This window comes from Gavialis gangeticus, unplaced genomic scaffold (genome assembly GCF_001723915.1).
Source record: "Gavialis gangeticus isolate Ggan-Ray unplaced genomic scaffold, GavGan_comp1, whole genome shotgun sequence".
NCBI lineage: Eukaryota > Metazoa > Chordata > Crocodylia > Gavialidae > Gavialis > Gavialis gangeticus.
Window position 1 is genome coordinate 156,529,877 of NW_017729022.1, and position 14,894 is coordinate 156,544,770.

General features: G+C 42.0%; 1 protein-coding gene across 1 annotated transcript in view; it reads right to left on the reverse strand.

Annotated features, from left to right (window-relative positions):
- Positions 1-14,894, reverse strand: part of MTA3 (metastasis associated 1 family member 3) — a 284,441-nt gene that overhangs the window by 50,617 nt on the left and 218,930 nt on the right. Inside the window, exon 10 of the mRNA XM_019516380.1 lies at positions 12,058-12,132. Within this exon, the coding sequence (XP_019371925.1) occupies positions 12,058-12,132 (75 nt within the window). The remainder of the gene's footprint in view (positions 1-12,057; positions 12,133-14,894) is intronic.

The following is a 14,894-nucleotide window of genomic DNA, read 5'->3' on the forward strand; positions in this document are numbered from 1 at the left end:
ACGAGTGGATAACGAGTCCAACCACCACAGTGCTGCAACATTTTCCGTGTCTGTTCAGAGAAGGTCAATAAATACTGTGATTTTCAAAAGGAGTGTTAGCAACTTCCTCTCAATATAAGTTGAGTGCCTATCTCTGTAAAACACAATGCAATTCTGCGCAGTGACAGTTTGCATAGAAATAGGGAAGCAGTATATCCATGTTAGCAGAGCTCTTCACCAGAGCTAAGCCCTACTGAAAATTAGGGGATATTTCCTTTAGGTGGACTACAGTGCTAAAATGGCTATACTGTTCCTAGCACCCAAGTAATTATTTTTTCAAAGCAATCTCCTGACACTATATTGCCCCATACAAACATACCACAATGGTCAGTGGGGCCCGGCTCTTAAACTCTTGGACTTCTTTGAAAATTGGGATTAAAGGACATGATAGCAACAGGACAGCTGCACTGCCGCCAAAATACTCACTTATAATTTTATTTGTATTTTCTATCTATTCCCTTAAATTTAGAAATCTGTTGTATATAAAAGCTAGCATTCATACCTAGGACAGAACTATTTGGCTTGACTTCACAGATAGGGAGGACGCAGAAGCTGTACATGACATCTCTGAAAATATGAGATTTATATAGTGAAAAACCTCTCAGAAAAATATACGATGTGTCACCTGAAATTCCAGGATGTTGTGACATGAGACAGGACAACCAAGGCATGGTAATTTGGAAGTTACCAGAAAATAATTTGCCTTTCTTGCCTATAGAAAGTGTGTATTAAAACCATCCATTAAATGACACTATGTAAAATCCTGTTTTCCATTTTTGTCATGGGGTGCTATCATTAACCCTAATGGGGCCAGGGTTTCATGCACTGTATTTTTTTGTCTGATACAAAGATATCTTGGGTTGAAAACTTTGGCCTTGCTCCAGTTAATACATGCAGACAAAACACTGTAAAGGATGGATCACAGAGCAAAAAGGAACAGAATTCTATTGTGCTTAGCAACAGAAATAAAATGATATGGGCATGACAAGTACTAAACCCTTTGATAGTCTTATATGCTGCATTTTTCAATCAACTCACACACATGCAATACATGCAAAGACATACAAGGCTTTAATCAGAATAGCTCCCAACCTTTGCTTCTGAACGAAATTAAGTTTAGGTATTGTGAAAAACAGCAGTTTGAAAAACTGAGATGAAATGGTACTTCCTACAGTAAACACACCTGTAGTAGTTTTATCCAGTAAATACTACTGGATTCACTGGGGATTCTGAAGGGATTCACTGGAATCCTCTGTTTATATGCCTTTGTATATTAAATTTAATAGATCAGAAACCCACAAACCTTCAACAAGCCCTTCGCTGCTCCTACATTATCTACTAAAAATGAGGTTGTAAAAGAACAGAGCTTTTTCCTTCTGAAACTGCCAGTAATCTTTTTTATGTATGTATTTATTTATTTACAGTGGACAAGGAAAAAGATTGACAACAGCACTTGTTAGGTCTCTATGCAAAGCCAAAAAAGGTTAAAACGTGCTATTTTTCTATATCAGCCTTCCAACATCCTCTCTAGCTAGCCACCTGATTCTGTTATTTGTACTGAGGGCCATGGTAGAACAAGCTGAATTGGTTCTGATTCCTGCTCCCCCAAACTGAGTCTAATTTTTTACAATGGGGCCCTATACAATGAAACGGTGGAAACAGATGTGGCCTGATGTTTCTTTGGACTAAGGGCAGGACAAGGGGTGCCATATTTTGCCTAATGAAACAGATCAGCTGTGCCACAACACATCATGCACGGCACAGCTGATCCACTTCATTTGGCTACATCTGTTTCTAGCCAAAGACAATATTTTTTTGACCTTCTGAACTACCAGATACTGGAGTAACTTCTAGATAGCACAGCAGCCCTTGAAAAAAAGACACAAAATAGTGGCTTGCTAACACTGTGTTTTCTCATTGGCTCAGTTCCTGCACCATTTCTGCAGTGGTACAAAGTGAGAATAAGTTAGGATACAAGACCTTCTCCTGAGACTGGTTCAGACTTTCTCCTAGGCCTTTACGTATACAAGATTAACCTACTCGTAGGAAGTTCCAGGACTGCAGATGTGGATGGGACATAGTAGGCACAGGTCTCAGCTGAAAATACTTTGGTTCACTTTTGCACTGGAGAAAAGACTTCCTTCTCAAGGAATCACTCAACTCCTCTTCCAAGGGACAGTCAGAAAGCTCCTGCCACAGCTGGCATCTGGTTCTTCACCAGATCAAATGCTGAATACATTGCTAAGGTACTGATTTGAAAGATGATCACACTGAATGGTGATGGCACAAACAGAGATTGGGAAGACGCACAGAAAGCAGATCTACTCAACAGCTTTTTGTCTCAGTCTTCACAAAAAAATTAAGCTGCAGCCTGACACCTAATAAAAAGTATCTAGATAAGAAAATGGAAAAAACAAAACCAAGAAGAGAACTTTTCGTGGACCTGAATGAATTCAAGTCAGCAGGACCTAATGAACTTCATCTGAGGGGCTAAAGGAACTGGCAGAGATAATCTCGGAGTCCTTGGCAATAATATTTAGGAAATCGTGGGAGGCAGGTGAGGTACCAGAGAACTGAAAAAGAGCCAACAGAGTACCTCTCTTTAAAAAAGAGGAAAAAAGGAGGATCTAGACAGCCAAACACCAATTAGCCTCACCTCAATATCTGGAAAGTTACTGGAACATATCCTAAGCAAGCCCATGTGCAAGCATTTAGAGGAAAAAATGTTGATCACAAGCAGCCAGCATGGATTTACTAAGAACAAACCTGATCTCTTTCTTTGACAAAGTAACTACAAGTGTGAATGAAGGGAATTCTGTGGACATTAGGAGTGTGCAAAATGGGTCATATTCGATTCAGATTTGGATTCGGCCTGAATCAGAGACAGTGATTGGATTCATTGATTTGGATCGCTGTCCTGGTTCAATTTGGCTGAATCCAAATCTGAAGATTAGATGCTGATTTGGAGAATCAGCAATTCAGCCATAGACACAGCTTTAAATGTTTTTTTTACATACCTCGAGGTACCAGGCACAGCTTGTGAATGCTGTGATGATAAGGTGGTTGGAGCGTCCCACAGGAGTATGGTGGGGCCTCCCACATGTTCAGCAGTGAACCCGGAAGTGGACCAGAAGCATTTCCCGTCCACTTCTGGGTCTGCCGCTGAGTGTGCAGGAGGGGTCCCCCTGTACCACCTGGCTCAGCAATTGGCCACGGGGGGACCCCGGGTGCTCCCCCAGACCCACAAGGCACCAGCTGCCGAGCCAGGGAGGGTATGGGGGGGCCCCCAGAGTGCTCCCCAGCAGACCCAGAGTGGACCAGAAGCGTTTCTGGTCTACTTCCGGGTCTGCTGCCAAGTGCGCGGGGGATCCCCTTGCGCTCCTGTGGGACGCTGCATTTATCCCAGCATCTCAGCATTTATGAGCCACCTGGTACCTTGAGGTATGTAGAAAAAAACATTTAAAGCTGTGTCTATGTCCGAATTATCAAATCTTTCTGTATCTCTCTGAATCAATTCGGAGGGCTCCAATTTGATTTGGAAAGATTAAAGGGTTTCCTGATTTGATTCGGATTTGGAGATTTGGCCACTGAATCAGGCTGAATCTCTGCCAAATCAAATCAGTGACCGACGCTTCGCACAGCTCTAGCAGACGTGTATCTGGACTTCAGCAAGGCTTTTGACAAGGTCTCACTTGCCCTTTTCATAAACAAATTGGATAAATGCGGGCCAGATAAAACTTCTGTAACAAGTGGTTCTCAACCTTTCATAGACACGAGGCTACCCTGGATTGACTTGGGGCACCCCTTGGAACATGCCAGCTCTTAGTTTTCGCCTTTTTTTTTACTACAGAAAAATAGAGCAGTTTTTATAAAGAACTTAAAAAGACCACAACTACAGATTTCTATTTGAAATTTCTGGGTTATCTTGTGAATCACATTTGTGAATTTAGCAGTACTAAAATTGTGTGGCACCCCACAGCACCCTTGAAAGGATTTCCAGGCACCCCAGGGTGCAGTTGGAGATCCTGTTTGAGAATCACTGTACTATGAAGTGGATAGACAACTGGCTCAATAACTGCAAGCAAAGGGTAATTATAAATGGATCCATGTCAGAGTGGCAGGAGGTTTCAAGTGGAGTCCCACAGGGATCTGTTCTTGGCCAATTACTGTTCAACATGTTTATTAATTATTTGAATACTGGCATAGAAAGCTTCTTAAGCAAGTTTGTAGACAACACAAAACTAGAAAGACTGAGAAAACAGTTCAGAAGGATCTTGATAGATTGGAAACCTTGGCTGAAGCTAACAGGATGAAGTTCAATGCTGACCAATGCAACCCTGGGAAGGACAATCAAACATATAAATACAAAATGGGTATTTTTGACAAATACAAAATACAAAAGGTCATATGAGGACAGGTTGAAGAAGTTAGGCATGTTCAGCTTGCAGAAAAGGCACTTAAAAGGAGACATGCCAGCAGTCTTCAAATACCTAAAGAGCTACCATAAAGAACAGGGAAAACACCTTTTCTCTTTTGCTCCAGAGCAAGACATGGACCAATGGATTGCAGCAATAGTAGTTTTAGACTGGATATCATGACAAACTTCTTCACTGTCAGAACAGTGAGGCAGAGAAACACACTGCCTATGGAAGCTGGGGAATCTCAATCCCTGGAGGTAGTCAGGTTAGATGGGTATTGGTCAGGGACAATGCAAGTGCAACTATGCCTATATTATGGGTATTTCCCATGCTTCTGGGCTTTGTTGGTTGCCACATGGGGCTGGGAGGGAAATTCCACCCCCCCCACTGCTATATGTGTCTAAGGTTTTTTAAAGCTGAGGACTGAGTTGGGCGGGGAGCGGGGGGGCGATACAACCTGGAGGTTCCTGCCTAGAGAGTCTTCCGCTCAGGATCAGACCAATTGCCATATACGGCATCAGAAAGGTATTTTACCCCATGATAAGATTGATATGAACTATGGGAGGGGGTTGCCTTCCTTGGATCTCTCAAGGGTTTTTTATTTTATTTTGTTTTTATACAACCTGTGCAGCAGCAGGATACTGGCTGTTGTCCCCCTGCTTTACCTGTGGCAGATGTCTTGTGTTACCTGTGTTATATCTTGTGGCTGTGTCAAGGTTGACTGTGCAGTTTTGCTAATGGGTTAGACCAGCATTTCTCAACCTATGGGTCATGACCCGAAAGTGGGTCACAAGAATATACAAAAGGGTCACAAACAAACTTTAAAAATGGATGTTTCTTTAAAGAAAAACATGGGAAATGGTGGCTTTTCCCTTGCAGGCTGGCAGAGTTTCAGCCTGCAAGGGGCTGCTTGGGGGCTCCCATGGCCCACACACCCACACCCTGCCCCACACAGTGCGGGGCTGGGACCTGGGGTTGAGGGGCAGTGGGCTGGGAGTGAGGGGTGCCTACAGGGCCAGGGGGTTCTTTTCTAAAACTTTTTATTGGATTGGGACTGGCCATTGATGTTTACAAATGGGTCCTGGTACAAAAAGTTGAGAACTACTGGGTTAGACAAAGGATTTGTATAGAATAATTTGAATAGGAATGATCCTACCTTAGTTGCAGGGTTGGACTAGATGACCTCTGGAGGTCTCTTCCAGACCTCCTTCCTTAAGATTCTATGATAGGAAAAGACTGAACTGGGGCTGGATTAGGTCAAACTGTTTATCAAATACTTGAGCAGTCATACCTTGGCACAAGGAGTACTGGCCTAATGGTGGTGCTTGGGTACCAAATGCCTCATTTTTCTCAGTCTGGGGCCCAGCAGCTGTTGCTATAGAATCTGCATTGTCCTGAGAGATTACAGAATTTGCTGTACCTGACATTTTTTTAAAGCTTATCTGCTCATCCCAGGAGGGCCAGCCTGTACGCTGACAGTTTACTTGCCAGTTTACTTTACAATGGGAAGTTAATTAGATTGCCCTCGTGGTTCCCTATACTGCTCTGTGAAGCCAGGCAGTAAAAATCTGATGAGAAAAGGCTGGAGATAAACTAGCAGCCAAAAAACTAGACTGGCAACTTGAGCAATTTGGAGAATAGTGCTTATGAAGCTGAAGAGATGCACTGATGGTACCTGCAACAAGCATGAAAGGAAGGAAGTTGAGTCAGGCTGAGTGGACAACATAACTGAGGCCTGTGGCAAGAGGCTGTACCACTTGGAAAGCAGACACTACTAATGAAAGAAATGTTGAGAACTGGCCAAAAGTAAAATTTTATATCGGTTGAATACTTCCAACTGAGTCATGGCTCCATATTTGTGTGGGGCAATGAAAATGACAAGCACTTTATTCTGTTAAAATTAACTTGCCCCCAGAATTCAGGTTTCCCTGTCACCAAGTTTGTTCCTGCTATGCTGATGAGTACACAGGTCTTTCCTTTAAGACAGAAAGTGAAGGGGAGGCAAACAAGAGATAGAGACAGCATTCTGTATCAGTAGGATTCTACTTAATTCGTGGTTTTTGTGGAAAATGGCATTGTCTGCAATCACTAGGAAATATTGCACTGGCTGCAATTTCCTGCAGTATCAACCTAACCACCCCCACAGTGTATTATTTATATAATACGCTGTTTTAGAATAATCCCACGCTTACTGCAATACAAAGAAATTGTGACAATCACTGCAACCATAGATCACATGATTGAGAATTATTGTCTGCTACTGATGTACACTAAGTGAAGGCGCCAATCAGTTAAGTGAAAATGTTTTGGTGTGATTGTTTTAAGAAGTTAAATGCAATGCTGAAGTCTAAGGACGAGTGAAAAAAATTCAGAAAAAGCTAAATACACATAGGGATTTAGGATTTTTAAACTCAGCACTACAACACTAACTGTTAAGTACACTGCCACCTAGTGGCACTGTGGTGACCCAGGGATGATTTACTTTCTGCAGAATTTGTTATAAATTATATGGTATATGCCTCGCTGCCAATCAGCAGTGATGGGAGGGGCCACCAGGAAATCACCTCTTCAAGCCATAACCAAACAATGGAAATTGTTTCGTCTCACTGCGAGTTAAGTAGACCCCTATATATGAGGGACTTGTTCCAACATTTTCCGCTTCTACATCATACCCTGGAGAAGAACCTGCTTAGGCCCAAAGACCTATCAATTTAAAACCAGCCTCACTTAAAATTAAGACTGCGGGAATAGTGTCAGATCCTTCAATGAGACACGTCATCCTGGCACTGTGCACTGAGAAAGCGTGAGTGTGTTCAAAGTCACTACATTACTGAGAATATCCTGACCATTCCCATGCCTCAAACATAGAAATTTATGAGTAAGTCTGCTCTATGGATGCCCCAAGGACCATTCTCAAGCATGCTGCAGACTGAGGTCCCAAGAACAGCTGCAGAGACACACCTAAGTTAACTTCCCTGGTGTTTTTCTTGGTGTGCAGGATGTGCTTCAGATCATTTCAGCCTGGACAACATGCTGCTATAGCACAGGCCTACCTTATTTGTCTACATTCACTTGGATGTGTGACTGCAGCCCAACAAAGACATGGGGACATACTTAAGCCACTAGCCCATACTGAAATCCATGCTGCTCCATCTGTTCAGCTATTGTTACCTAAACTAACTAGATTAAATCTAAGGTGGTTACTCCTACTCATACTGGCATCATATCTCTGGGCAGATGTTGCAGCAGAAGTCTTACAGTGCTACTGCAAAACATATATTATAAAATCCCCTGAGTAGTAGGAAGGTCAGAGAAGATGTTTCAGAGCTATATGAAAAAGACACTATGAAAAGCCTTTATTTTTCAAGGCAGCAATGTAATAACTATAGTATAGTGCAAGAAGGAAAAATAAAAAAGCTCTAATAAATGTCTCTAATAAATGTCACAAGTGCCAATTCTATACAAACTCCTTGTGCAAAAATTGGTGAGATTTAAAATCATCATAGTTAAAAAGCATAGTTAAGATTATATGTTTGTCAGGGTTGACCATCACAAACTTTCTGTCAGATGCTGTTGGCAGCAAAAAAAAATAAAAAATCCTTTTCAAATGTCTTAGGGATTCCTTCTGGAAACTTAACAAGTAATGTGGGATCAAATGCTCATCCAGCAACTTGGAAAACTAAACGCTTCCTTGGGTATCTCAGCCAAAAATACTTCCCCACATGCAAGCAAAGAGCCCAGGGACACGAAACATGGAGTACCTTACTGGGAGAAAAAGGTAACTGAAAAAAAAAACCCACCTTTGGAAAGCCAGCAATAATAAACCAACTGGACCTACAGCAAGCGAGTCACCTGGCCTCCTTCATTCCCCAAATGTTCTTTTCATGCAGCGCTCATGAAAAGTGCCAGGCTGACAATGGTGATAACTGAAATTCAGGATTTATCTACTGAATTGATATACCAAGATTTGCTAACTATACTGAAACAATTTCATTTTTGCCTGGACTTACAGGGCCCAGGCTCTAAAGCTGAGGTGGCATGTGAGTCTCCATGCTCATTACATCACTGTCTTCAGTTGACAGCAAGAGTAATTAGTAAGCAATTAGCTGCAACTGCCATGTGGAGACCTTTCCTTTGAAATGATTCAGCTAAGTCACACCAGCAAAGAGACAGTAATTAGGTGGTAAAGCTTTTAGATTAGAACCAGCAATCTAAAACTGAAGGCGTAACTTTTCACTTCCCATTCCCTTGAGTCTACCCACCCCCAACTGTGATTTTCACCTTCTCACAGAAAAAAAATGAGTCGTCTCTGTTTAATTCTGATGAAAACAGTATTTTTATCAAATTTTATCCCTGCATGCACTGCAGAATCAGCTCCATGATGACAGGATTAAATTCTGATCTCAGTTACATCTCTCATCTCATTGTCCCCAGGGTGGCTGCAGAGATGTATAAGAAGAGAGAAGGTATCCAGTAGGCCTGTGCAAAGCGGCAAGTATTCACTTCGGATTCGGATTCGGCCAATTTGGAGGACAGCGATTCAGTTTGGAGATTCAAATCACTGTCCCGATTCGATTTAGCTGATTCGACTGGATCCAAAAGATTCGGTACTGCTTCAGAAATTCGGCCATAGACTAAACAAGCAACTGACACAGCTGCCTCCAACTGGTAAGTCTGTTGGGGTTGGAGGAGGGGGAAGGGAAGGGGTGTGGGGGAGGGAGGGACTGAGTGGGGGCACTGCTCAGCTGGGGCAGGGGGGTTCGTTACTCAGGTAGGGGGGTGGAGGAGTGTGGGATATGGGTGCTGCAGTACTTGGAGTGGGAGCTCTGCCCTGCTGCCACTTGCCCAGCTGGCGTGGGGGGTGGGGGGCAGGATGCAGACACGGCTCTCTCTGGGCAGAAAGGGCAAGCAGCAGCAGGGCACAGCCCCCGCTCCCAGTGCTGCAGCACCTGCATCCTGTGCCCCCCTGTGCTGGCTGACAAGCGGCAGCAGGGCAGAGCCCCTGCTCCCAGGGCTGATGCAGGCAGCGCTGTGAGTGGGGTCTATGCCCTGCTGCTGCTTGCCCCTTCTGCCCAGAACAAGCTGCGCCTGCATCGTGTGCCCCCACACCCCAAACTGGCTGGGTAATCGGCAGCAGGGCAGAGCCCTCACTCCATGCGCTTCCGTGCCTGTATCAGCACTGTGAGCGGGGACTCTGCCTTGCCACTGCTTGCCACCTGGTGCAGAGAGATGCGGGATGTGAGTGCAGCAGTGACAGCACTGGGAGCAGGCGTTATGCCCTTTTGCCACCTGCCCCCTTCCACCTGGAGTGAGCTGTGCCTGCATCCCTTCGCCTCCCCTCCCCCGGCTGGGCAGGTGGCAGCAGGGCAGAGCCCCCACTCCCAGCACTGCCACACCTGCACCCTGCACCCCCCGCCACTTCCCTCCCCGAGTATCGTGCCCCACCCCAGCTAGGCATCTTGTCCCAGCCCCAATCTCTCCCTCCCCCACATCCTTTCCCTCCCCAACAGACTTACTACCTGGAGGCAGCTGTGTCTACTGCCTGTTTAGTCTATGGCTGAATCACCAAATCTTTTCTGTATCGATTCAAAGCTTTTAACTAGTCTTCCAATTAGATTTGAATTTGGAGATTTGGTTACTAAATCAGGCTGAATCTCCTCCAAATCAAATCGGCTACCGAAGCTTCACACAGCCCTAGTATCCAGGTTGTAGCTATATTTTTGTAGAGGAAAAAGCATTCAGGACTCATGGTGGAAACGGTATCTTTTATTAGAACAACTAGATTTTTGCAAAAACAAATTCTTTAATTGCAAATTTTCAGGTGCAAACACCTTCATCAGGCATTAGAGAAAAGATTGTAAAAGTTCTCTTGGATAGACATGAAAGTTTGTATTTCATAGGAGATATGAAGGTGGTAAAATCACCTGTTTGGAAAAGATCACTTACAAAAAGTGAATTTCACCATAGAAAGGTTGGAGACCACTGGTCTAATAAAAGATATCACCTCTACCACAAGTCCTGAATGCTAAGAAGATAGAAAGCAGGCATAGGATAGACAAATGAGTGTAAAAGAGAAGCATTTGGCCTACAGACTTTTTTTCTTATTGATCATGATGATCCTGAAAGAGCACTGCTCATCATCAAATTCTAGGATGTGATTGCAAGGATTATAAAATCAGAGCCCTGCAGTGCCATTTTTTATGGAATCACTTTTCAGAGTTACAGATGTACTTTAAATGCAGTTAGATTTTATAGGCGCACACACATAGTTAATGATAGCGTACCCTTAGATATCTTTGGCAGGAACAATGTTAGCCAGACCCCAAACTTCAGAATAGATGGTGCCCCTGCATCTTTCCCAACCATTTTAGAACAGTATTTCAGACCAATTTTTCCAGAAAGACAATCAATCTCATAAACAATCTAAGAACACTAATAAGCAGTTGTTTCTCAATGGGGGTTTTACTGTTAATTAGTTGTCAAAAAGAAAAAAAAAGGTAAAAACCCTAGAATGCACTCCTTTTAGCTCCCAAATTTATCAGTAACTATAACCAATTTCAGCAGGCAACAAGCCTGTTATTTAAACTTTCATCTTTCTGATCAGTCCAGATTTTTTACTGCCCAGCTGTCAAGAGAGAACTGAGACTTGACGAAGCAAGTCTCTGGTTTATACACTCAATGAAGTATGTCTGAAGAAACTTTTTTAGTTGTAGGCATATTTATAGCCTCAACTTCCCAAACTGCAAAACCTTTCCAAGATAAGAGATGTGATATAAAGAAACAGATGAAAAAATGATGAGCTGATGAAGAACAGAAAACGCATGCTCAAATAGCACAGCAAGTTATAGTATTATTGTTGTCTGTATTATGGTAGTGCCAAAAAGCACTCCTCATGGACCGGCACCTACTTATACCTCTCCCACAATAACAATGGACAATGCAGGAATGCTTCCAAAAAAACAAATTTAAGCTAAACAGAAACAGTAATGTCTCTGATATGATGGAACAGGATTTTGAAATGTACTGACCTACCTAATAACACCACAGGCCCACAAATTCTACTTTTGTCCTTCAGCATGCAATTTTATTACCAATTTTAACTGTATGCTATTGACTTAAACACTTAATATAAATAAAACCAGAATATTTTATAATATTTTGCAATAGCTGAATCAAAGTATATAGTATTAAAAATACATATTTTAAGTTCTATGACCAAAATGCCCCTATTTTCAACATCCTAATGTAAGTATACAAGACTTAAAAAAAATAAAATAAAGCGCTATCACATTTCTACTGCATAGGGACTCAAGCAGCAGAGAATCTAGATGGCAGGGTACTACAATTGCTGCGTATCACTGAGAATATGAAAGACTGGACAGCAAGGAACTTACCAGAGTACCTTGTAAAAAGTACAGAACTATTGAGCTAAAAACACAGAAAAGAACATAGCCACCCTTTCTCTACATTAAAAAAAAATAGTCTAAAGGCACATCCAAGCGTCTAGAAAATAATTTAAGTAGAATTTTGTAGAAGTTCATTGTTTTAAAACTATGATAGAGCCATAAAGTTATTCATACTGATAGAGCAATAAAGTTACCTGCTGAACGTATCTGTCAGTGGTTTTCCACATGTAATAATATTCAATGATGCTAGTCAGCGATTTCCAAGGAAGCTGAAAAATATTTGGCATAAATTAAATAAATCATAGCATTCAAGATAAGTTTAAGTACCTACATCTTATTCATTAAAAAACAAGCATGCATTCTCCTATGTTAAGAAAAATACTGAATTTAGTGCAAATAAAAAGTGTTAATTTAAAACGTTGAGGATTGGGTATTTTTAAGCTGTATGACTAAATCATTGGTGTGCTATGATCAAAAGGCAATCCAATACAACAGCTAACATAGACGGTCTATCTTCTCCCCTCTCTCTCTCAGTCTAAAACAATGTCACATGGAGAACACTACTATGATTAGAATAAATCATTTTCATAGGATTTAGGGCAGGTCTCACAGGAACTTAACTTATGAAATTGCACCCATCAGAATACAAACTCATTGCTGTCTTATCATTGTCATCACTAGTAATGCAGCTGGTAACGTAACAGAGGCTGGCTGCCATGGAATAAACTCCAGTTTCTAGACCACATGCCAAAATTATAATAGGGAAAATATGGTCTCGAAAGAGACAAACACTGCCCTTTGCAGCAAATATAGGCCTGATGCTGAAAATTTCTTGAACAACTGATCTTCCATCAGATTTTTACCTTTCACAAATGTAAATTTCAGTGTACACTGAAAAAGCAATTATGCTGACGTGAACATGTGTCAGAGGGAAAAGAAGAAAGAGAATGAACTAGGCAGCAGTCATTTCAAACTCCTACAGAATCTTGTAGCCCATCAGACAAATTATCTCTACTGGAAGGAAAGTATTAGTTATGCTCATATAAAAATCTTGTCAATTTTTCCTATTCATCTGAAAATGTGTTACTATTTTATGTATGGAATTTTTCATAAAGTTCACATTAGGAAACAGAATTAGCTATACATTAATCTTCTCTACTTTCCAATTGTGAGGTTGCTGTTACAATGCCTCAACAATGCAAGATGTATTTTCTACAGTACCCTTTTGCCATTTTAAAATGATGGCATGAAGATGAAATTTCCTTTAAAAACTATTAAGAGTTCAAACAAGGGGTTGTAATGCATGGTACAAATTAGAGCACTGGTTCGTTTTAATGGCAAACATCACCTTGTAAAGTTTGATCTCTTGTGTGTTTGTGAGATTAAACTTGAATCAAACAAGAACACACACACACACACTCTCTCTCTCTCTCTCTCTCTCTCTCTCTCTCTCTCTCTGCCCATTTTGGTTCTACATTATTCCAGTGCTCGCCACTTGTACTTAACGTATTTTAGACATACCAAATAGCAACATAATAAAATCATTAATTATTTTGTAACAAATTATATATAATACTTTACACCACCTTTCAATATGCTTCCCATTTCCCCAGTAAACAGAAACATTTCTGAGTTTTGGGAGAACTCAACTTAAGTAATGGCCATAGAACAGAGGATGGCCTGGCCTCTGCGGAACAAGCTTACTGAGCCACTGTTCAAACGCTTGGGTCCACAGCTTCCCAAGGCACTACTGACTGTATGTGCTGCTTTAGCCTTCAGCTGGTGAGTCCTCAGAAGGCTCCTTCCACAGCAGGCACAGAACAAGTGGGAGGGCTTAACACCACCCTCAAAAGTTCATTGCTCAAAACGTTATTAACTCTTTACTGTGAAATGGCAACGCTAGCCTGAACACTCATTCAGGATGTCCAAATGGGCAACTGGGCTCATGCAGGGACCAAGTCATCTGGACAGTTGGATAGTGCAGGACAGTTAGCTTTTCTCTATAGTGTTCAATCACAACTGTAGAAGCTTGCTGGCTACGCTGAAAGTGAAAATGCTTTGTTCCAAATGGCTACCCACATGATTGACTACTGAATAAAAAGGACTCCAGAATTTGTCCCAAACATAAACCATATCATGTAATAAAATAAAATAAAAATGAATGCTTTTCAGTGGCTGTCTTTAACTATCAGAGAAGCTATACATAGCTACAGAATTACTAGTTCTCATTACCAATTTTTATTAAGTACTGGTCACAGGATATTAAAATGACCATCTGTAAACGAAAGTATGAGGTTCATATAAAGGGAAGAATGACAGTGAGGCAGCAGTGACATGAAGACATACAGATATGATTTGTGATTTTATCAGGTGTTCAAGATAGAAAAGGAGCCGTCAACTCAGTAGGAAAATGTGAAAATAAGAACTGTCTTTATATTGTCTTCCCTAGCGCTGCCATAATTTAATGGTCCTGATATCATTTCCATTATAAACCTATTTTTCAGAGAATCAAAAGTCATTCTTCTCCAATGTGGCAGATAAGGTCTTGTGAGGCCTTTCAGCAACACCCTCCTCCCCTCTCCCCACACACACACAAACCGCCACCCCCGTGAACACTGCACCATTGTCAGTGCAAAAGCAGGCTGCAGCAAGCATATGCTCCCTCAGGGAAGAGTATGTTTAGGGGCAACCAACACAGGTTCATTAGAGGCAGGTCCTGTCAGACCAACCTGGTGGCGTTCTATGACCGGGTCACAAAATCCTTGGATGCAGGTATTGCAGTGGATGTAGTCTTACTGGAATTTAGGAAGGCCTTCGACACTGTTTCTCACCCCATTCTTGTTAAAAAATTAGGAGATTGTGGTGTCGATGCCTACACAGTCAGATGAGTCACCAACTGGCTGGAAGGCCGCACCCAGAGAGTGGTGGTGGATGGGTCATTTTCGACCAGGAGGGATGTGGACAGTGGGGTCCCCCAGGGCTCGGTCCTGCGCTGTTCAACATCTTCATCAGCAACTTGGATGAAGGGATG